The following is a 24294-nucleotide window of genomic DNA, read 5'->3' on the forward strand; positions in this document are numbered from 1 at the left end:
ATCTCTTTATTACACTCCATTCTCTTCATTACACCCTCTTCTCTTCATTACACTCCTGTATCTTCATTGAACCCTCTTCTCTTCATTACACACCGCTGTCTCTTCATTACACCCGTCTCTTCATTACACTCCCTGTCTCTTCATTACACTCCGTCTCTTCATTACACCCCCTTTCTCTTCATTACACCCCCTGTCTCTTCATTACACTCCCTTCTCTTCATCACACTCCATTCTCTTCATTACACCCCCTGTCTCTTCATTACACTCCCTTCTCTTCATTACACTCCATTCTCTTCATTACACCCCCTTTCTCTTCATTACACCCCCTGTCTCTTCATTACACTCCCTTCTCTTCATTACACTCCATTCTCTTCATTACACCCCCTGTCTCTTCATTGCACCCCTTGTCTCTTCATTTCACACCCCTGTCTCTTCATTTCACACCTGTCTCTTCATTACACTCCCTATCTCTTCATTACACACCCCTGTCTCTTCATTACACCCCTGTCTCTTCATTAAACCCCTTTCTTTTAATTACACTCCCTTCTCTTCATTACACCCCTTCTCTTCATTACACTCCCTTCTCTTCATTACACTCCCTTCTCTTCATTACACTCCCTTCTCTTCATTACACCCCTTCTCTTCATTACACCCCTTCTCTTCATTACACTCCCTATCTCTTTATTACACTCCATTCTCTTCATTACACCCTCTTCTCTTCATTACACTCTTGTCTCTTCATTGAACCCTCTTCTCTTCAATACACACCCCTGTCTCCTCATTGAACCCTCTTCTCTTCATTACACACCGCTGTCTCTTCATTACACCCGTCTCTTCATTAATCTCCCTGTCTCTTCATTACACTCCATCTCTTCATTACAACCCCTTCTCTTCATTACACCTAATGTCTCTTCATTACACTCCCTTCTCTTAATTACACTCCGTCTCTTCATTACACCCCCTTCTCTTCATTACACCCCCTGTCTCTTCATTGCACTCCATTCTCTTCATTACACCCCCTGTCTCTTCATTACACTCCCTTCTCTTCATTACACTTCATTCTCTTCATTACACCCCCTTTCTCTTCATTACACCCCCTGTCTCTTCATTACACTCCCTTCTCTTCATTACACTCCATTCTCTTCATTACACCCCCTGTCTCTTCATTACACTCCCTGTCTCTTCATTTCACACCTGTCTCTTCATTACACTCCCTATCTCTTCATTACACACCCCTGTCTCTTCATTACACCCCTGTCTCTTCATTACACTCCCTTCTCTTCATTACACTTCATTCTCTTCATTACACCCCCTTTCTCTTCATTACACCCCCTGTCTCTTCATTACACTCCCTTCTCTTCATTACACTCCATTCTCTTCATTACACCCCCTGTCTCTTCATTACACTCCCTGTCTCTTCATTTCACACCTGTCTCTTCATTACACTCCCTATCTCTTCATTACACACCCCTGTCTCTTCATTACACCCCTGTCTCTTCATTAAACCCCTTTCTTTTAATTACATCCCCTGTTTCTTCATTAAACCCCCTTCTCTTATTTACACTCCCTTCTCTTCATTACACCCCTTCTCTTCATTACACTCCCTTCTCTTCATTACACTAACTTCTCTTCATTACACTCCCTTCTCTTCATTACACCCCTTCTCTTCATTACACCCCTTCTCTTCATTACACTCCCTATCTCTTTATTACACTCCATTCTCTTTATTACACCCTCTTCTTTTCATTACACTCTTGTCTCTTCATTGAACCCTCTTCTCTTCAATACACACCCCTGTCTCCTCATTGAACCCTCTTCTCTTCATTACACACCGCTGTCTCTTCATTACACCCGTCTCTTCATTAATCTCCCTGTCTCTTCATTACACTCCATCTCTTCATTACAACCCCTTCTCTTCATTACACCTCCTGTCTCTTCATTACACTCCCTTCTCTTAATTACACTCCGTCTCTTCATTACACCCCCTGTCTCTTCATTACACTCCATTCTCTTCATTACACCCTCTTCTCTTCACTACACACCGCTGCCTCTTCATTTCACACCTGTCTCTTCATTACACTCCCTATCTCTTCATTACACACCCCTGTCTCTTCATTACACCCCTTCTCTTCATTACACCCCTGTCTCTTCATTAAACCCCTTTCTTTTAATTACACCCCCTGTCTCTTCATTAAACCCCCTTCTCTTATTTACTCCCCCTGTCTCTTTATTTCACCCGTCTCTTCATTACACTCCCTTCTCTTCATTACACTCCCTTCTCTTCATTACACCCCTTCTCTTCATTACACTCCCTATCTCTTTATTACACTCCATTCTCTTCAACACCACAGGAGAAAGTAGACATTACACCCTGCTTGCTTTGTCTTTATAATGGAGGGCAAAACAGGTTCTCCAGAGCAAAAGACTCTCTTTGGAGCACCTGCCCCGGCCAAGAGATGAGGAGATACCGGTTGGAACTGTTAAAGGGGTACTCCGGTGAAAACCTTTTTTCTTTTAAATCGACTGGTGGCAGAAATTTTAACATATTTGTAAATTACTTCTATTAAAAAATCTTAATCCTTCCAGTACTTATTAGCTGCTGAATGCTACAGAGTAAATTCCTTTCTTTTTGTAACACTGATGACATCACGAGCACAGTGCTCTCTGCTGACATCTCTGTCTATTTTAGCAACCATGCATAGCAGATGTATGCTAAGGGCAGCATGGTGGCTCAGTGGTTAGCACTGCTGCCTTGCAGTGCTGGGGACTTGGGTTCAAATCCCACTAAGGACAATAAATAAAGGATTGTTATTATTATTATTATTATAATAATGTCAGCAGAGAGCACTGTGCTCGTGATGTCATCAGAGAGCATTCCAAAAAGAAAAGAATTTCCTCTGTAGTATTCAGCAGCTAATAAGTACAGGAAGGATTAAGATTTTTTAATAGAAGTAATTTACAAATATGTTTAACTTTCTGCCACCAGTTGTTTTAAAAGAAAAAAGGTTTTCACCGGAGTACCCCTTTAATGTTTCCAACAGCGACACCATAGGAGAAGTTAGACATTACACCCGGAAGCGCTTCACTCTTGTTTTTATGAGTGACATGTCACTTGCCACTTATGTGGCTACCAGTTTTTAATATGTTTCATTAAACGTTAAGTTTTACTGGATTTTTTTTTTTCCTCCGAGAGGTGGATTTCCTTTTTCTACTTTCTTTTATGCCTTGCCAGCTTGAATGAGTGCTTTGACTGTATAATGGAGGGCAAAACAGGTCCTCCAAATCGAAAAACTCTCTTTGCAGGACCTGTCCCGGCCAAAAGATGAGGAGATACCTGGTTGGAAACATTAAAGTTCCCAACAGCGATAACCACAGGAGGAATTAGCCATTACATTTTGCTTGCTCGAGTGAGTGCTCTGTCTGTATAAAGGAGGGCAGGACAGGTCATCCAGAGTGAAAGACTCTCTTTGAAGGACCTGGTTGGAAGTGCTAAAGTTCCCAACAGCGACACCACAGGAGTAAGTGGTCATTACATCCTGCTTGCTTTGTCTTTATAATGGAGGGCAAAACAGGTCCTCCAGAGTGACAGACTCTCTTTGGAGGACCTGCCTTGGCTAAGAGATGAGGATCATGAATAGGGAACACCTCTGTGAAAACTCAGAAGTCCCTAATACAGTAAATAAAAATAGAGTTTCTAAACTGGACAATCCCTTGAGGGGGTTCATTAAATTTGTTGTCCGTTAATGAAATTCCAATATAAACACTATCTATAATCCTTCCTACTTCTCAAGATTTCCTCAGGTTAAGACTATTTTGGTCTTCAAGGTCTTTCCATGTTTATCTTCTTGGAAGTCGTCTCCTTCTATTTCTGCTGCTCCTTTTCCTATAGATGAGCTGTGGGAAACAGGCGGGCCTGGCAGTCTTTTCCCGTACTCCATATCCTGTTCCCTAGTTGATAGGAAAAGTCAGGAAGGATGCCCCAGTGTCAGCACACTCCTCTCTGCTGTCCCACGGGCCGGATACATGTCCTTCTGCCTCACCTCACGCGGTCAATCTTATGCCTCGCATTGACGTCAACCAGGACGAGATCATTCACCTATGGAAGAGACATTTACGTAATATGTATAGAAATGCTTAATCCTACAGAACGTGGACCTGGGAGGTGCAATTAAAGGGGTACTCTGGCTTTCTACATCTTATCCCCTATCCAAAGGGGAGATCATACATCCTTTGGATAGGGTATAAGATGAATAAAGCCGGAATACCCCTTTAAGTCTTGTAGTTATGTTTTCGGGGTTCTACTGGGGTTAAAGACATTGGACCAGAAGAGCGTAGTTGATATTTTTGGAGGTTTGAAGAATCTGACCCATGTAAATCACGATAGTTCCCAATACTGACCAATTGCTTTTCCCGTAATTCTACGGACCGACAGACAAGGCTAGTGGAACGTTCACCATCATCTCAACTTCAGTGAAGGAAAAATGTATTTGATCCCCTGATGATTTTACACGTTTGCTCACTGACAAAGAGATGTTCAGTCTATAATTTTAATGGTTGGTTTATTTGAGACAGAATAACAACAAGAAATCCAGAAAAACACATTTCAAGTAAGTTATGAAGAGATTTGCATTAGTATTTGATCCCTTATCAATCAGTTATACTTTGTGTCTCCTAGGTGTCTTTTATACAGGCAACGAGCTGAGATTAGGAGCACTCTCTTAAAGGGGGTGCTCCTAATATCAGCTCCTTACCTGTAGAAAAAACACCTGTCTACAGAATCAATCAAATAGATTCCAAGTTGTCCACCATGGCCAAGACCAAAGAGCTGTCCAGGGATGTCAGGGACAAGATTGTAGACTACCCAAGGCAGGAATGGGCTACAAGACTATTGCCAAGGAGCTGGGTGAGAAGTTTACAACGGTTGGTGCGATTATTCACAAATGGAAAAATTCAAAATAATTGTGAATCTCCTTCAGTTGGGGGCTCCATGTAAGATCTCACCTCGTGAAGTTTTAATGATCAGGAGAATGACGAGGAATCAGCCCAGAACTACACGGCAGCTGGGACTATAGTCACCAAGAAAACAATTGGTAACACAGTACACCATGAAGGACTAAAATCCTGCAGCACCCGTTAGGACCCCCTGCTTAAGAAATCACATGTACAGGCCCAGCTGAAGTTTACCCATGAACATCTGAATGATTCAGAGGAGAACTGGGTGAAAGTGTTGTGGCCAGATGAGACCAAAATCAAACTATTTGGCATCAACTCAACTTGCTGTGTTTGGAGGAGGAGGAACGCTGCCTATGACCCCAAGATCACCATCCCCACCGCCAACATGGAAACGTAAAGTTTTGGGGATGCTTCTCTACTAAGGGGATAGGACAATCTCAAGTGACGATGGATGAAGCCATTTCACATCTTCTCTCAGCCAGGGCATTGAAAATGGGTCGTGGATGGGTATTCCAGCATTATAATGACCCAAAACACACAGCCAAGGCAATAAACTAGTACCTGTCATTTGGAAGAACTTTTGGCAAGTCTTAGTGACATATCAATCAATTTGCAGGGTCTGAGTTTTCCGAACTGTGGTGATCATCAGAACGAGTCGGAGGAAGTTTGCGCTGCCACGCGCTCCTCTATCTGCTCTGTGTCACATGACCGAGACACACTCATAGACATTGTGGGGGGAGATTTATAAAAACCTGTCCAGGGGAAAAGTTGCTGCGTTTCCCATAGCAACAAAGGCCTCTGTAAATTGAAAGAAGCGATCTGATTGGTTGCTATGGGCAACTTAGCAACTTTTCCTCTGGACAGGTTTTGATATATCTCCCCCTGTGAGATAGTTTAAATCACATGACTTGCAAGAGAACACGTTGAACGAAAACTTCTCCCTGTCCATTCTCCAGATCAGTGGAGGTCTGAAAACTCAGACCCCACCGATCCAAACTTTTGACATGTTGCTAGGATATATTAAAAGTTTTTTTTCCAACTGACAGAGGCCAGTTAGGATCCTGGTGGGGCCTAGTCAGTCTCTTAATTCCATAGAAAATCTGTAAGGGGTCCTGTCAAACATCAGCCTCAAAACCTTAAAGGAGTACTCCGGCAAAAGGAAACTTATCCCCGATCCACAGGGTAGGGGATAAGTAGCTGATCGCAGGGTTCTGACTGCTGGGGCCCCTGTAATCACTAGGACAGGACCCTGGCTCTCATAGTGAGGAGCACTTGTCATCTACTGGTAGACGGTACGTGCTCCATTCATTTCTATAGGAGCGCCGATGATGCCCAAGAGCTCTACTCGGGTCTTTTCAGTGATCGCGGAGGGCCCCAGCGGTCAGACCCCCCGCGATTAGCAACTTATCCCTTATCCTGTGGATAGGGGATAAGATTTTTTTTTGCCGTAGATCTCCTTTAATGACTTGGAGAGGATCTGCAAACCTGGTGCCAAGTACTAAGTCATGTTTTGCGAAGGGGTCAAATACTTATTTCACTGAGTAAAATGCAAATCAGTTCACATTTTTTTTTGCATTTTTTTGATTTTTTTGTTATCCTGTCTCACGATTCAATTAAAGCGAACATAAAAATTATACAAATGTACAAAAGTATCAAAGACTGGTCCCATCTACTATCCTCATGGGTGGGATGGATCAATAAAATGGATAAATGGATAAATGTATAAAATCTACATTTTCCATCTACCGTATATACTCGAGTATAAGCCGACCCGAATATAAGCCGAGACCCCTAATTTCAACCAAAAAACCCAGGAAAAGTTATTGACTCGACTATAAGCCTAGGGTGGGAAATACATAATCACCACCTGTTAATCCCTTCATCAGTGGTCTTCAACATCTGCGGACCTCCAGATGTTGCAAAACTACAACTCCCAGCATGCCCGGACAGCCGATGGCTGTCCGGGCATGCTGGGAGTTGTAGTTTTGAAACCTCTGGAGGTACGCAGGTTGAAGACCACTGCGGCCTTCATCATCATGCAGACCCCCCTTTAGTTTTCTACTCACCTCCCCTCTGTGGGAAGGAAGGGTGAGCTGGTCTGGGCCATCTATGCTGCAGGGACCATCCGGTGGAGAGGGTTAGTCGTTCCAGGCTGTCCATCTCTTCAGCGCTCCGGGCCGGCCCCGGACTAGTGATGTTGCCTTGACGACGACGCACGGGGACGTTCATGCGCAGGGACCTTACAGACCAGCTCACCCTTCCTTCCCACCGAGGGGAGGTGAGTAGAAAACTAAAGGGGGGGGGTCTGGATGATGACGAAGGCCGCAGTGGTCTACAACCTGCGGACCTCCAGATGTTTCAAAACTACAACTCCCAGCATGCCGATGCTGTCCGGGCATGCTGGGAGCTGTAGTTTTGCAACATCTGGAGGTCCGCAGGTTGAAGACCACTGAGAAGGGATTGACAGGCGGAGAGTTCACTCGAGTATAAGCCGAGGGGGACGTTTTCAGCACGAAAAATCGTGCTGAAAAACTAGGCTTATACTCGAGTATATATGGTACCTATGAAGTTCATCCTATGCACTTGACCTTCACCTATTTTTCACTTGATTTTCCCCTGTTGTTCTTGGCCACCGTCTGTTTACTGCTTTTACCTTTCTTCCCATACGCAGTGGAGGGGTTGGTCTAATGTATTTGTGTTCACTATAGCTATACTTATTTTCAGACACCTTTGGGAATTTCTCCGGTCTACAATGCTTCCTAATTTCCCACTATAGGCGGCCCCCTCCCCTAGAGACCAAAGCAATTGTGTGATTATCATCATCCTCCAAGGCCCAGCACCATCCATCCCATAGAATGAATAGAATGAAGGCCTTACCCACCTCTCCTAAAGTATTTGGCCAATTAATATTTAAATTATTTATTTAAAATTGATTAAATAAATGTATTTATATAATTTTTTTAAATGTATTTCTTTACAGTATTTATTTATTTATATTTCTAATATTTATTTATGTAACATTTATTTATATATTTATTTAATATTTTAATTATTTAATATTTATTATGTTTTATTTCTGTTTTCACTATTCCCACTGGCTTTTGAAGAGGAAAAAACATATTTTGACCTAGTCCCCCTTACACAGCTGATTGGCTTGTTACAGTGCTTACATTTAGATACTAAAAAGATTGTTGGAGTACTTTGGGGAATTAAAGGGGTACTCCACTGGCCAGCGTGGAACTAAATGTTCCGAACGCTGATTTTGCGCTGCTGGGGTCGGCCATGCCCCTTTGTGACATCACGGCCACTCCCCCTCAATGCAAGTCTATGGGAGGTGGCATGACAGGCGTGTGAGCAGCACTTGAAATGATAGGCATGACTCCACCACTAAATGTCCACCATGTTCACCCTCTTGTTTTGGGGGATTTATAGTCTTAAGTTTATTATTTTCCCTCTTTGTCCCAGCACCCAATCACCCTGTCACTTTGGCATTGGTTTACCCCACTCCCCTCTTATCTAACCCCTCTCCTTCCCCTTTCCATAACCCTCTCACCCACACGGATTGTCCCCCAGGAGAATATCTGTTTTTGACCCAAGTCTTGTATCTAAATACCATGATCAAGACAAAAGGGAAACTCCACTGGATTCCAGACCCCCAGGAATATGACAACTAGCCCCCAACACCCCACCCCACCTATATCCCTACTACCCCTTCTAGGTATTATCTATAACCCTCCCATCTATTATCACTCCTCCTTCTCTTCCACCTCTCCATTTTAGGTGTCCCGTTTTCCCCTCCCAGGGTTCACCTCTTCCCCTCCCTCCTCTGAGGTATCACTTTTTCTCTGTCCCTTTCCAGGTGTCACCTCTTCCCCTTTCTCCTTTGTAGCATTTATTTACAATGTATAATCTCTTCCCTCTTATCCTTCCAGATATCACCTCTTCTTCTTCTATCTCCCAGCTTTCATCTCTTCCCATTCACCACCCAAGTATCATCTCTTATTTTACCTCCCATCTATCCCTTCTTTGCACTTCTCCTGCCCCGTATCATTTCCTCCCTCTCCACCACCAATGTATTCACCACATCTCCTGCCACCACCCAGATATCATTGCTCCCCCTCTATCACCCTGGTATCCCCATTACCTCTTCCTGCCTCTCGTCCTAAGTATCCCCTCCTTTTTCACTTGTCAGGTATCATCTCGATCCTCTCTACCTTTGAGGGTGTAACCTCTTTTACTGCCCCCTTAAGGTAATACCTTTTCCTTTCTCGGGGTTCATTTCATTCCTCACCACCAATGTTTGGCCCTTACCCTAATCCTCCTAGGTGTCGCCTTTTATTTTCACCTCCTAGATATCACCCTCTTCTTTACTTCTCCTAGATGTCCCCTCTTTTATTTCCACCTATTAGGTATCATCTCCACGCCCACTACCACCCAGGTTTCCCATCCTCTTCCTCCTAGATGTCACCTCTTCTATCTCCACCTCCTAGGAATCATCCCTGCCCCCTCTTTCCATTTGGTGTTACTTCCTTTATCTCCACCTCCTAGGTATCACCTCTATCCCCTCTCAGGTTTCACTTCACACCTCCCCCTCCTGTAGGCGTCAACTCTTTTGTCTCCTCTTCTGGAGTATCAGCCTCACCCCCCCCCCCCCCGGTTTCACCTCCTCCCCCTGTTCCTCATAGGTGTGTCCTCTCTTATCTCCACCCCCCTGGTATCATTTCTCTTCTGTAGATGACAGCTTCCTCTTCTCTCTTCTCCTCCCCAGTATATTATTTGTAGGATCAGCAGCTCTGGCTGAAGACTCCTGCACTATAAACCCAGAAAGAGAAGACATCATATAGGGGAGAGACAGCTCAATAGGTAAGATCTACTGATGGTCCATACACTGTACAGCCTGGGTAAAGAAGGGATACGGCACCACTTGCCATCCATAGATGGGAGAGACTGCTGGTGACTAGAGAAGGGGAGTGCAGAGAGTAATATGTGGAGCCACCTAGCTGACAATTTCAGAGCAGAGTACTTCCCTTTACCGGAGTGAAATGGTGTACCTTAAGGGCAATGATACCAATATGTGTACACTATTGCTGAGTTATATAAGCAGGATGCCATAGTGAATTCTACACAACATTATTTTTGTGTATCATCATAATGATGACCTATTAGGGATGCACGATATATCGCAAAAGCAATCGAATCGCGATTTTTGCTTTTTGCGATATGGCGATACGGACCCCAAGGAAAACATGCGATTATCTGCTCGGGATGGCTCCCGTGGCGGAGGACGGCCAGAGCAGGTAAAAACTAATTTAAATACTAAAAGTCAGTGTTTCCCAACCAGGGGGCCTCCAGCTGTTGCAAAACTACAACTCTTAGCATGCCCGGACTGGCAAAGGCTGTCCGGGCATGCTGGGAGTAGTAGTTTCACATTGTGAAACAGAAGGGGGGAATGTGACAGAAGGGGGGGGGGGGGATGTGACAAAGGGGGGGGGAAATGTGACAAGGGGGGGGAAATGTGACAAGGAGGGGAATGTGACAAGGGGGGAGAATGTGAAATAGGCGGTGGGCATAAAATGGGTAGGTAGATGTGAAATGAAGGCGATTGAGGGGGGGGGGATTTCACCATTTTTTTTTATTATATCGCAATCACAATATTTAGGCCCAAAATCGCAATCGCACATTTTTCCCATATGGTGCAACCCTATGACCTATCATTATAGTGCCTGTCTTAGGGATATGCACATCACTAGTTACCTGCTTATGCCCCTGATCTTGAGGCCCTTACACATAAACACTACATTCCTTAGTTTATCAATCCAGTAGAGGCCTCCTAAACATCATAAACCTTCAATGATAGTCAAAAATATTGACTACTTTAACATTAAACCAACAGGGATAATAACATTTAAAGGCCTCCAAACCATCAGGGATAATAACCTCTAAGACACCCTAGACCACCAGGGATAGTAAACATAAACACTCCAATTCACCAAGAATAATAACCCCCAAAACACCTTAGACCATAACCTCTAAACAACCCCAGCCTACGAGGGCTAATAATTTCTAAACCCTCTAGACCACCAGGAATAGTAAACCTAAAACATCTTAAACCACCAGGGATAATAACCTCTGAAACACCTTATTCCACAAACTCTAAACTAGTGTTTCCAATCATTGTGCCTCCAGCTGATGCAAAACTACAACTACCAGCATGCCCGGACAGCCAGTTATCACCTCTTCCTGCTTCTCGTCCTTAGTATCACCCTCTTTTTTTACTTGTCAGATATCATCTCAATCCTCTCCCCATATGAGGGGTCGCCACTTTCACTGCCCCTTCAAGGTAATATCTCTTTCCTTCCATGGGGTTTACCACATTCCTCATCGCCAAGGTATGGCCATTCCCCTCTTCCTCCTAGATGTCACCTTATTTTCACCCCCCAACTATCACCCTCCCCCTTCACTTCTAGATGTCACCTCTTCTATCTCCACCTCCTAGGAATCATCTCTGCCCCCTCTTTCTATTTGGTTTTTCCTCCTTTATCTCCACCTCCCAGGTATCACCTCCCAGGTTTTCACTTCACACCTCCCCCTCCTGTAGGCGTCACCTCTTTTGTCTCCTCTTCTGGAGTATCAGCCTCACCCCCCCCAGGTTTCACCTCCTCCCCCTGTTCCTCATAGGTGTGTCCTCTCTTATCTCCACCCCCTGGTATCATTTCTCTTCTATAGATTACAGCTTCCTCTTCTCCCTTCTCCTCCCCAGTATATTATTTGTAGGATCAGCAGCTCTGGCTGAAGTCTCCTGCACTATAAACCCAGAGAGAGAAGACATCATATAGGGGAGAGACAGCTCAGTAGGTAAGATCTACTGATGGTCCATACACTGTACAGCCTGGGTAAAGAAGGGATACGGCACCACTTGCCATCTATAGATTGGAGAGACTGCTGGTGACTAGTAGGGGGGGGGATGCAGAGAGAGTATCATTATGTATCATCATCATAGTGAACTATTTTTATAGTGCCAGTCTTAGAGATTTGCCCATCACTAGTTATCAGTTTATGTCCCTTGTACCAGTCTTGGGCTCCTTGTACATGAAAGCTAGTTTACCTATCACGTAGAGCCCTCCTAAACATTATAGACCTTCAATAATATTGACTACTTTGACACCCTAGACCACCACAAACCACCAGGGATAATACCATCTAAAAGACACCAAACCATCAGGAGTCAAAACCTCTAAAATAACCTAGATCAGGGATAGTAAACTTAAAACACCCAATCCACCAGGGACAATAGCCTCCGAAACACCTTAGATCATAACCTCTAAATATCCTAACCCACCAAGGCTAATAACCTCTAAACCCCCTAGACCACTAGGGACAGTAAATCTACATCTCATACACCCAGGGATAATACCCTCCAAATACACTAGCCCACCAGGGATAATATTCTCTAAACACCCTAGACCACCAGGGACAGTAAACCTAAAATATCTTAAACCATCAGAGATAATAACCTCTAAACACCCTAGCCCACCAAGGATAATAACCTCTAAACACCCTAGCCCACCAGGGATATTGCACTTTACCCTTGGGTCATCAAGGATTTTTTTTTTAGTCATGCATAGCATTTATTAGACTTCTGTATGTTGTTATTGTTTGGACTATGTATGGTACTATTTTTTTGGCACTCAGTGACAGGATTTATTCAAACATTACAAGAGTGCTGTAATTTGGCTGCTGTATGTCGTTATTGTTTTAGCAATGCATCGTGATATTAAAACAATGTATGTAACTTTTTAGCACTGTATGGCAGAATTTTTTATTCAGACATAGTGCTAATGCTGGTTATCGGATTCCTGTACAATGGCATTAAGTGAGCACTGTCTGGCGATATTCAGCCTTTATAAGGTAATTTTACTATATACAGGAAAATCTTGACAGTCTATGATTGTAGTAAAGAATATATATGACAGTATTATGTCATAGCACAATGTTCTGTCATATAGTAATAGTTTATAGTTTAATTTGTGAATTATACACATGGGGCACTATCTAACCAAAGGCCGGCCCTGCCTACAGGTCTATTACATTATCCAGACATTTCTTTTTTTAAGGTTTATTCCAACCTGTGAGTCTCCAGCTGTCACACAACCACAACCAATATCATGCCCTGACAGCCCTCGACTGTGAGAGTATGATGAGAGTTGTACTGTTTCAGAAGCTGAAGTGCCACAGGTTGAGGAACACTTAGGGGTAATTCTGGGTTGTTGTGGTGTCCTGGAGAACCAGCGGTGGCACTGACCAAATGGCTCGTGCCCTATGGTCACACATGGTGTCAACTCTTTGTCTCCACTTCTCGAGCATCACCCTTACCAACTCCCATGTTTTACCTTTTCCCCCTGTTCCTCATAGGTGTGTCCTTTCTTATCTCCACCTCCCTGGTATCATCTCTCTTCTATACATGGCAGCAACTCTCATCATGCAAGGGCATGATAAGACTTGTACTTTTTTAAAGGCTGGATTCTGGGTTGAGGTCTCACTATGAGAAACACTATGGAGTAATTATGGGTCTTCGATGTGTCCTAGAGAACCAGTGTCCTATGGTCACACATGGTGTCAACACTTTTGTCTCCACTTCTAGAGTATCACCCTTACCAACTACCCCCCCTGTACCTCATAGGTGTGTCCTCTCTTATCTCCCCCCCCCCCCCCCCCCCCCGGTATCAACTCTCTTCTATAGATGGCAGCTTCACCTCTCCAGAGATGGCAGCAACTCTTATCATGATAAAGAGTTGTACTTTTTTAGAAGCTGGAGACCCACAGGTTGAGGAACACTATGGGGTCATTCTGGGTCTTTGTGGTGTCCTGGAAAACCAGTGCTGGCATTAATATAATACAGAATGGCTGGTGCCCTATGGTCACGCATGGACGGGACCACCACAGATTTTTGCAGTGTCGAAAGATTACTTAACAAATTCAGTTGTCCTTCACCTATGTGGCTACCACTATCACCACCTGCTGGAGAAGACCTCTTTATATGGCCACCAGGGTTCAAATTCTAATAATTGTAATAATGTCGTGAAACTATCACTGTGCAAACACTAAGAGCAGAGCTGTGAAAAAGACTCTCTCGTTCCCGTACCCGCCCGTTGACACTTTGCTCCTCCAGCTATTCTTAAATTCAAGTCCAATACCAAGAACATATGGACACTTATAGATTGCAGGGTCCCGTAGAGATGGATTGCAGGGTGGGGACCACTCCGGGCTCAGATTACAGCTACATTATTCTCTTTTCCTAAACAGTTATCGCTCTTCCTCTCTTTCCTTCCAATGTCTGTCTCACCCCCCCCCCCCCCCATACACCCCTCCCGGCCCCTCCTTCTCTTCCTCTCACTCTCTTAACTGTCTCTGTTCTCTACTGACAAGCTTCAGAAGCCTCTCTGGTTAGAGGAAGCGACACATCCATTACCAAACCGGCACCATGCACCTAACCCCTGGAGGAGCACCCGACTGGTGTCCTGACCCCAGAGTCCTCAAGGTGACAGTCGGGGGCCACTGTGTCCACCGGGAACCCAAAACCAAAGTCAGCAAAGGATCTCGAAGATCACTGGTTTTCCTGGACTTTCTGTGCCTGTGTGTGGGTAAGTATGTGCCCCTCTTTACAGGTGCCAGTCTACAGACAAGCCACCTGTCTTTTATGGTGGCAAATATTTTTAAAAAATTGTATTTCTTATGAATTTACTCACGTCATATTTTATTTATTAATTTTTTTAATCAATATTTTGATATTATGATTTTTTATCGATTCTGTAGGTAACAGGAGGTAGGTGAGAACAGGTAGAGTTTTACAAAAATTACAAAAATGGTCTTCTACCGGGTGGGCTTTGTAGAATAATGTATGGTGGACTGAAAAACCCGTCACATGATATTTGGTCTAGAGGTGGAGGTATTTTTTTTCGGAGAGGTTTCACTGTATATGGAAGTGGTCTCCAACTGTGGACCTCCAGATGTTGCAAAACTTCAACTCCCAGCATGCCCGGACAGCCGTTGGCTGTCCGGGCATGCTGGGAGTTGAAGTTTTGCAACATCTGGAGGGCCACAGTTGGAGACCACTGGTATGTGGGATAGGACGAATCATAGATTGTAGAGTTGAATTGTGGCCCCAGCTCACCAGGATATATTATTATTATAACATTCTTCATACCATCTGTCATTACTTGTTATTTGGGAACTATGGGTCCTCAAAGGAGGGTCTCCATTTTGGACAATCCCCACTTGTTAGAAGGGTCCATTGACAATAAGCTTCTTCCTTCGTCGACCTCCAGAAATCAGGTGTAATTATTGAGTAAACCTGTCAGTAAGTGTTCGATTCTCCCTGCAGCACCCCCGCAGGAAAAAAAAGGTATTACACTTTATCCATTCCATCAGTGGGACACGTCCTCCAAAGTGAGAGACGCTCTTTGTAACTTAGGTAATACAGGGGGGTCCTCTCCACTTTGTCAGAGATGAGGACCCTGAACAGAGGACCCCCCCCCCCATATTACCTCAGAAAACCATAATCGGATATATGAAAGCACCCCCTCTCCTTATGCCGGTTCAGTCTATCTGCCCGATCCTAGTAGATATGGGCATCGGGGGGAGATTTATCAAAACCTGTCCAGAGGAAAAGTTGCCCAGTTGCCCATAGCAACCAATCAGATCGCTACTTTCATTTTTAAGAAGGCCTCTGCAAAAGCCTTATGTCACCAGCTGGGGCATCCATAGGACGGACCTACGGGACATGGGGGAGATTTATCAACACCTGTCCAGAGGAAAAGTTGCCCAGTTACCCATAGCAACCAATCAGATCGCTTCTTTCATTTTGCAGAGGCCTTGTTAAAAATGAAAGAAGCGATCTGATTGGTTGCTATGGGCAACTGGACAACTTTTCCTCTGGACAGGTGTTGATAAATCTCCCCATAGTCATCCATATACCGTCATATTGACTATAATACAACAGTATGGATGTCCTATTTTTGGATATTGTGGAGTGAGGGGTATTTGGTCCATTAATCTTACTCTTCAGAATTGTGGCCTAAAATTAGAACTTCAAAGTAACCGAAGAGGCCGCTGGTGGGACGACATAGTGGTTTCCATTAACCTCAGTTACAAACCTCAACCCCCGATAGTTCAGTCAGCGCCGATAATGTAATGCATCTATGGCAGCTATGTCATGGTATCCCCCCAATTATATTACCATTGATTGGAGCCAATATATATGTCTTACAGATGTAGTCGTGCTGAACGTGTTCTCTAACACTAGGATAGCACCACAGTCCCACAGATAGCACATGGTAGTTCCATGAAATGGCAGGTTCACCTCCTATAAACCTGTATATATGGTAAATACAGGACGACATCTCAGCAGTCAGCGAGGCTGTCAGAGGAGCCCAGAGCAAACAAGGAATGACGGGAAATGGCACAAAGGGTTTTATTGGAGAGAACTTCAGGGTGAAAGGTTGTGGGACTCAAGTGTCTTCAAGTAGAATCATTGTGACGGAAATCTGTAGCCTGGAATTATCTATCTATCTATCTATCTCATATCTATCTATCTATCTCATATCTATCTATCTAGCTATCTCATATCTATCTATCTATCTCATATCTATCTATCTATCTCATATCTATCTATCTATCTATCTATCTCATATCTATATATCTCATGTCTATCTATCTCATATCTATCTCATATCTATCTATCTCATATCTATCTATCTCATATCTATCTATCTAGCTATCTCATATCTATCTATCTATCTATCTCATATCTATCTATCTATCTCATATCTATCTATCTATCTATCTATCTATCTATCTCATATCTATATATCTCATGTCTATCTATCTCATATCTATCTCATATCTATCTATCTCATATCTATCTATCTATCTCATATCTATATATCTCATGTCTATCTATATATCTCATATTTATCTCATATCTATCTATCTCATATCTATCTATCTCATATCTATCTATCTATCTATCTATCTATCTATCTAGTAACAGGAGAATACAGCAGCACCCTGCTAGCACAAAGATATAGATGAAACATGAGTATATAGATAAAGCCTGAGTATATAGAAAGAACATGAAAAGCTATACAGCTTTAGTGCAATAAATGAAGATATGAAACTATGAAATAGCTTTTCATGTTCTATCTATATACTCAGGTTTTATCTATATACTCATGTTTCATCTATATCTTTGTGCTAGCAGTGTGTGCTGCTGTATTCTCCTGTTGCTGTATATTTAGCCCAGCAGCCTGCACCTGCAAGCCAGGTTATTACAATAGTTTGGAATCAATAGTGCTGGCCAACTTATTCTTTGGTTGTATCTATCTATCTATCTATCTATCTATCTATCTCATATCTATCTATCTATCTATCTATCTATCTATCTCATATCTATCTATCTCATATCTATCTATCTATCTCATATCTATCTCATATCTATTTATCTATCTATCTATCTCATATCTATATATCTCATATATATCATATCTATCTATCTCTCTCATATCTATATCTATCTGTCTCATATCTATATCTATCTATCTCATATCTATTTGTCTCATATCTATATCTATCTATCTCATATCTATATCTATCTATCTCATATCTATGTCTATCTGTCTCATATCTATCTATCTCATATCTATATCTATCTATCTATCTATCTATCTCATATCTATATATCTCATATATATCATATCTATCTCTCTCTCTCATATCTATATCTATCTGTCTCATATCTATATCTATCTATCTCATATCTATTTGTCTCATATCTATATCTATCTATCTCATATCTATATCTATCTGTCTCATATCTATATCTATCTATCTATCTATCTCATATCTATATCTATCTATCTCATATCTATCTGTCTCATATTTATATCTATCTATCTCATATCTATCTCATATCTATCTATCTCATATCTATCTATCTATCTATCTATCTATCTCATATCTATATCTATCTATCTCATATCTATCTCATATCTTTATCTATCTATCTATCTATCTCATATCTATCTATCTATCTATCTATCTATCTCATATCTATCTATCTATCTATCTATCTATTGTTACGCCTAGCGCTCCGGGTCCCCGCTCCTCCCCGGAGCGCTCACGGCGTCTTTCTCCCTGCAGCTCCCCGGTCAGTCCCGCTGACCGGGAGCGCTGCACTGTCATGGCCGTTGGGGATGCGATTCGCACAGCGGGACGCGCCCGCTCGCGAATCGCATCCCAGGTCACTTACCCGTTCCCGTCCCCTGCTGTCATGTGCTGGCGCGCGCGGCTCCGCTCTCTAGGGCGCGCGCGCGCCAGCTCCCTGAGACTTAAAGGGCCAGTGCACCAATGATTGGTGCCTGGCCCAATTAGCTTGATTGGCTTCCATCTGCTCCCTGCCTTTATCTGACCTCCTCCCATGCACTTCCTGGCCGGATCTTGTTGCCCTTGTGCCTAGTGAAAGCGTTTTGTGTGTCTAAAGCCTGTGTACCAGAACTTCTGCTATCCACCCTGACTACGAACCTTGCCGCCTGCCCCCGACCTTCTGCTACGTCCGACCTTGCTTCTGTCTACTCCCTTGTACCTCGCCCATCATCAGCAGTCAGAGAGGTGAGCCGTTGCTAGTGGATACGACCTGGTCACTACCGCCGCAGCAAGACCATCCCGCTTTGCGGCGGGCTCTGGTGAAAACCAGTAGTGACTTAGAACCGGTCCACTAGCGCGGTCCTCGCCAATCCCTCTCTGGCACAGAGGATCCACTACCTGCCAGCCGGCATCGTGACAGTAGATCCGGCCATGGATCCCGCTGAGGTCCCTCTGCCTTATATCTCTGATATCACCACGGTGGTCGCTCAGCAATCCCGACAGATCGCCCATCTAACCCACCAGCTGTCGGAAATGTCCACCATTGTGCACCAACTTCAGTCGCAACTTCAGCAGCAATCATCTCCTCCGCCAGCTCCTGCACCCCTTCCGCAGCGAGTGGCCACTCCTAGCCTCCGCCTGTCCTTGCCGGACAAATTTAATGGGGACTCTAAGTTTTGCCGTGGCTTTCTTTCGCAATGTTCCCTGCACATGGAGATGATGTCGGACCAGTTTCCTACTGAAAGGTCTAAGGTGGCTTTCGTAGTCAGCCTTCTGTCTGGAAAAGCTCTGTCATGGGCCACACCGCTCTGGGACCGCAATGCCCCCGTCACTGCCTCTGTACACTCCTTCTTCTCGGAAATTCGAAGTGTCTTTGAGGAACCTGCCCGAGCCTCCTCTGCTGAGACTGCCCTGCTGAACCTGGTCCAGGGTAATTCTTCCGTTGGCGAGTACGCCATACAATTCCGTACTCTTGCTTCTGAACTATCCTGGAATAATGAGGCCCTCTGCGCGACCTTTAAAAAAGGCCTATCCAGCAACATTAAAGATGTTCTGGCCGCACGAGAAACTCCTGCTAACCTGCATGAACTCATTCATCTAGCCACTCGCATTGACATGCGTTTTTCTGAGAGACATCAAGAGCTCCGCCAGGAAAAAGACTTAGATCTCTGGACACCTCTCCCACAGTCTCCACTGCAATCTGCGCCTAGGCCTCCCGCCGAGGAGGCCATGCAAGTGGATCGGTCTCGCCTGACCCTGGAAGAGAGGAATCGCCGTAAGGAAGAGAATCTTTGTCTGTACTGTGCCAGTACCGAGCATTTCTTGGTGGATTGCCCTATCCGTCCTCCACGCCTGGGAAACGTACGCTCGCACCCAGCTCTCGTGGGTGTGGCGTCTCTTGGCTCTGAGTCTGCTTCTCCACGTCTCACGGTGCCTGTACGGATTTCTTCTTCAGCCAGCTCTTCCCTCTCAGCCGTGGCCTGCCTGGACTCTGGTGCCTCTGGGAATTTTATTCGGGAGTCCTTGGCGAATAAATTCCGCATCCCGGTGACCCGTCTTGTCAAGCCACTCCACATTTCCGCGGTCAACGGAGCCAGGTTGGATTGCACCGTGCGTTTCCGCACGAAGCCCCTCCTAATGTGCATCGGACCTCATCATGAGAAAATTGAGTTTTTGGTCCTCCCCAATTGCACTTCTGAAGTTCTCCTTGGACAACCCTGGCTTCTACACCATTCCCCAACCCTGGACTGGTCCACTGGGGAGATCAAGAGTTGGGGTCCCTCTTGTTCCAAGGACTGCCTTAAACCGGTTCCCAGTACTCCCTGCCGTGACCCTGTGGTTCCTCCTGTATCCGGTCTCCCTAAGGTCGTTAGGGACTCTGCCTGCCACAGAAAATGCCTCTCCCCCCCTCCCAGTCCACTCAGGCAAGCCTCGGTGCCTCCTCATGGCCCTCGTCCTGGTGTCACACTGCCCCGTGCCAGGCCTCGCCCTCTGCCCTCCCTCCCCATTCCCACTCCTGCTGTACTGCCTGCCATTGAGGAAACCATCCATTCCTTCCCGGTGTCCTCATCCCAGGGGAGGCAGTCACCGGACAAAAAAAAGGGGAGACCTAAGGGGGGGGTACTGTTACGCCTAGCGCTCCGGGTCCCCGCTCCTCCCCGGAGCGCTCACGGCGTCTTTCTCCCTGCAGCTCCCCGGTCAGTCCCGCTGACCGGGAGCGCTGCACTGTCATGGCCGTTGGGGATGCGATTCGCACAGCGGGACGCGCCCGCTCGCGAATCGCATCCCAGGTCACTTACCCGTTCCCGTCCCCTGCTGTCATGTGCTGGCGCGCGCGGCTCCGCTCTCTAGGGCGCGCCCGCGCCAGCTCCCTGAGACTTAAAGGGCCAGTGCACCAATGATTGGTGCCTGGCCCAATTAGCTTGATTGGCTTCCATCTGCTCCCTGCCTTTATCTGACCTCCTCCCATGCACTTCCTGGCCGGATCTTGTTGCCCTTGTGCCTAGTGAAAGCGTTTTGTGTGTCTAAAGCCTGTGTACCAGTACTTCTGCTATCCACCCTGACTACGAACCTTGCCGCCTGCCCCCGACCTTCTGCTACGTCCGACCTTGCTTCTGTCTACTCCCTTGTACCTCGCCCATCATCAGCAGTCAGAGAGATGAGCCGTTGCTAGTGGATACGACCTGGTCACTACCGCTGCAGCAAGACCATCCCGCTTTGCGGCGGGCTCTGGTGAAAACCAGTAGTGACTTAGAACCGGTCCACTAGCGCGGTCCTCGCCAATCCCTCTCTGGCACAGAGGATCCACTACCTGCCAGCCGGCATCGTGACATCTATCTATCTATCTCATATCTATCTCATATCTATCTATCTCATATCTATCTCATATCTATCTATCTCATATCTATCTATCTATCTATCTATCTCATATCTCTATCTATCTATCTATCTATCTATCTATCTCATATCTCTATCTATCTATCTATCTATCTATTTATCTATCTAATGCCACGTGTAGAAGGCAGCACAACCAAATCCAGTGAACAAGATGCGGGGTGCCAGTGGGGTAACAGTCCCAGTCACAGACTATATACAGATCCAAGACAGATAAGGTCCAGCAGCACTCACAGGATAAGGTGCAAAGTATAAGGTGCTTTATTGACCCATGAATATATGACATTTTGATGGCATCACACTATCTTCATGAGGCGTGATTGATAAAGATGGAATGATGCTATTGAAATGTCGTCAATAAAGCACCTTATATTTCATATAGGAAGTGCGTATACACATATTTTGTCCATTTATCAGCAATATGTCCGGTGTCCTCTGATGCCGATGTTACGATGGAGTATCTCCCCTGTATACAATGGTTCTTCAAGTTACAATATTAATCAGTTCCAGGACGACCATTGTATGTTGAGACCAGAACTCTATGGAAACCTGGTAATTGGTTCTGAACCAAAATGTGATCCAAAAATAGGAAAAAGTGAGGATTAAAGAAAAATAAGTAGATAACTAATATAGATAAAGCAAATCCTTACATATAAAAGTAATAAAGATCTGCTGGGAGCTGTAATCACTGTCTATGTAGAGGACAGGAAAAGACCATTATATGGTGAAACTACTGTAGGTTGAGGGATCCCCGTACACTCTTGCGCATGCGCTAACTTATCATAGGTTTGGCGACCGCTGATGCCCATAGCTATAATGGCTGAGTTTGCATTCTGTACATTTAAGTGCATGCGCGAGATTGGACATTGACGCGCACCACATGTGACCAGGTTTCTCCTATGCTGATTGGAGTAATGAAAAGGGGAAGGGCTTTCACGGACCGAGCTCCCGGAACGCCAAGAGGCCCGTGCACGCTGCGACACACGTCTACATGTACAGCTACTGTATTCTAATCAATTGCTTCCTCTGGTTGTTATTGGTTTTACGTGTGTGACATTGTATCGCACTGTATCTATATTGCTGATAGGGTGAGGATCACTAAGTATATAACACTGAATGTATAGTTGTTACGCCGAGCGCTCCGGGTCCCCGCTCCTCCCCGGAGCGCTCGCTACACTCTCGCTACTGCAGCGCTCCGGTCAGATCCACTGACCCGGTGCGCTGCGATACCGCCTCCAGCCGGGTTGCGATTCGCGATGCGGGTGGCGCCCGCTCGCGATGCGCACCCCGGCTCCCGTACCTGACTCGCTCTCCGTCGGTCCTGTCCCGGCGCGCGCGGCCCCGCTCCCTAGGGCGCGCGCGCGCCGGGTCTCTGCGATTTAAAGGGCCACTGCGCCGCTGATTGGCGCAAGTGGTTCTAATCAGTGTGTTCACCTGTGCACTCCCTATGTATACCTCACTTCCCCTGCACTCCCTCGCCGGATCTTGTTGCCATTGTGCCAGTGAAAGCGTTTCCTTGTGTGTTCCTAGCCTGTGTTCCAGACCTCCTGCCGTTGCCCCTGACTACGATCCTTGCTGCCTGCCCCGACCTTCTGCTACGTCCGACCTTGCTTCTGCCTACTCCCTTGTACCGCGCCTATCTTCAGCAGTCAGAGAGGTTGAGCCGTTGCTAGTGGATACGACCTGGTCACTACCGCCGCAGCAAGACCATCCCGCTTTGCGGCGGGCTCTGGTGAAAACCAGTAGTGACTTAGAACCGGTCCACTAGCACGGTCCACGCCAATCCCTCTCTGGCACAGAGGATCCACCTCCTGCCAGCCGGCATCGTGACAGTAGATCCGGCCATGGATCCCGCTGAAGTCCCTCTGCCAGTTGTCGCCGACCTCACCACGGTGGTCGCCCAGCAGTCACAACAGATAGCGCAACAAGGCCACCAGCTGTCTCAACTGACCGTAATGCTACAGCAGCTACTACCACAGCTTCAGCAATCATCTCCTCCGCCAGCTCCTGCACCTCCTCCGCAGCGAGTGGCCGCTTCAGGCCTACGACTATCCTTGCCGGATAAATTTGATGGGGACTCTAAATTTTGCCGTGGCTTTCTTTCTCAATGTTCCCTGCACTTGGAGATGATGTCGGACCAGTTTCCTACTGAAAGGTCTAAGGTGGCTTTCGTAGTCAGCCTTCTATCTGGAAAAGCTCTGTCATGGGCCACACCGCTCTGGGACCGCAATGACCCCGTCACTGCCTCTGTACACTCCTTCTTCTCGGAAATTCGAAGTGTCTTTGAGGAACCTGCCCGAGCCTCTTCTGCTGAGACTGCCCTGTTGAACCTGGTCCAGGGTAATTCTTCCGTTGGCGAGTACGCCGTACAATTCCGTACTCTTGCTTCTGAACTATCCTGGAATAATGAGGCCCTCTGCGCGACCTTTAAAAAAGGCCTATCCAGCAACATTAAAGATGTTCTGGCCGCACGAGAAATCCCTGCTAACCTACATGAACTCATTCATCTAGCCACTCGCATTGACATGCGTTTTTCCGAAAGGCGTCAGGAGCTCCGCCAGGATATGGACTTTGTTCGCACGAGGCGTTTTTTCTCCCCGGCTCCTCTCTCCTCTGGTCCCCTGCAATCCGTTCCTGTGCCTCCCGCCGTGGAGGCTATGCAGGTCGACCGGTCTCGCCTGACACCTCAAGAGAGGACACGACGCCGCATGGAGAATCTCTGCCTGTACTGTGCCGGTACCGAACACTTCCTGAAGGATTGTCCTATCCGTCCTCCCCGCCTGGAAAGACGTATGCTGACTCCGCACAAAGGTGAGACAGTCCTTGATGTCAACTCTGCTTCTCCACGTCTTACTGTGCCTGTGCGGATATCTGCCTCTACCTTCTCCTTCGCTACTATGGCCTTCTTGGATTCCGGATCTGCAGGAAATTTTATTTTAGCCTCTCTCATCAACAGGTTCAACATCCCAGTGACCAGTCTCGCCAGACCCCTCTACATCAATTGTGTTAACAATGAAAGATTGGACT

At 45.7% G+C, this 24294-nt stretch overlaps 1 protein-coding gene across 1 annotated transcript in view; it reads left to right on the top strand.

Annotated features, from left to right (window-relative positions):
• Nucleotides 1–14384: 14384 nt before the first annotated feature.
• The window catches only part of LOC130367660 (phospholipid phosphatase 3-like), a 35861-nt gene continuing 25951 nt past the window's right edge, over nt 14385–24294 (top strand). The window contains exon 1 of the mRNA XM_056570223.1: nt 14385–14594. Within this exon, the coding sequence (XP_056426198.1) occupies nt 14435–14594 (160 nt within the window). The 5' untranslated portion in view covers nt 14385–14434. The remainder of the gene's footprint in view (nt 14595–24294) is intronic.

The sequence above is a fragment of the Hyla sarda genome, chromosome 4 (genome assembly GCF_029499605.1).
Source record: "Hyla sarda isolate aHylSar1 chromosome 4, aHylSar1.hap1, whole genome shotgun sequence".
Classification (NCBI taxonomy): Eukaryota; Metazoa; Chordata; class Amphibia; order Anura; family Hylidae; genus Hyla; species Hyla sarda.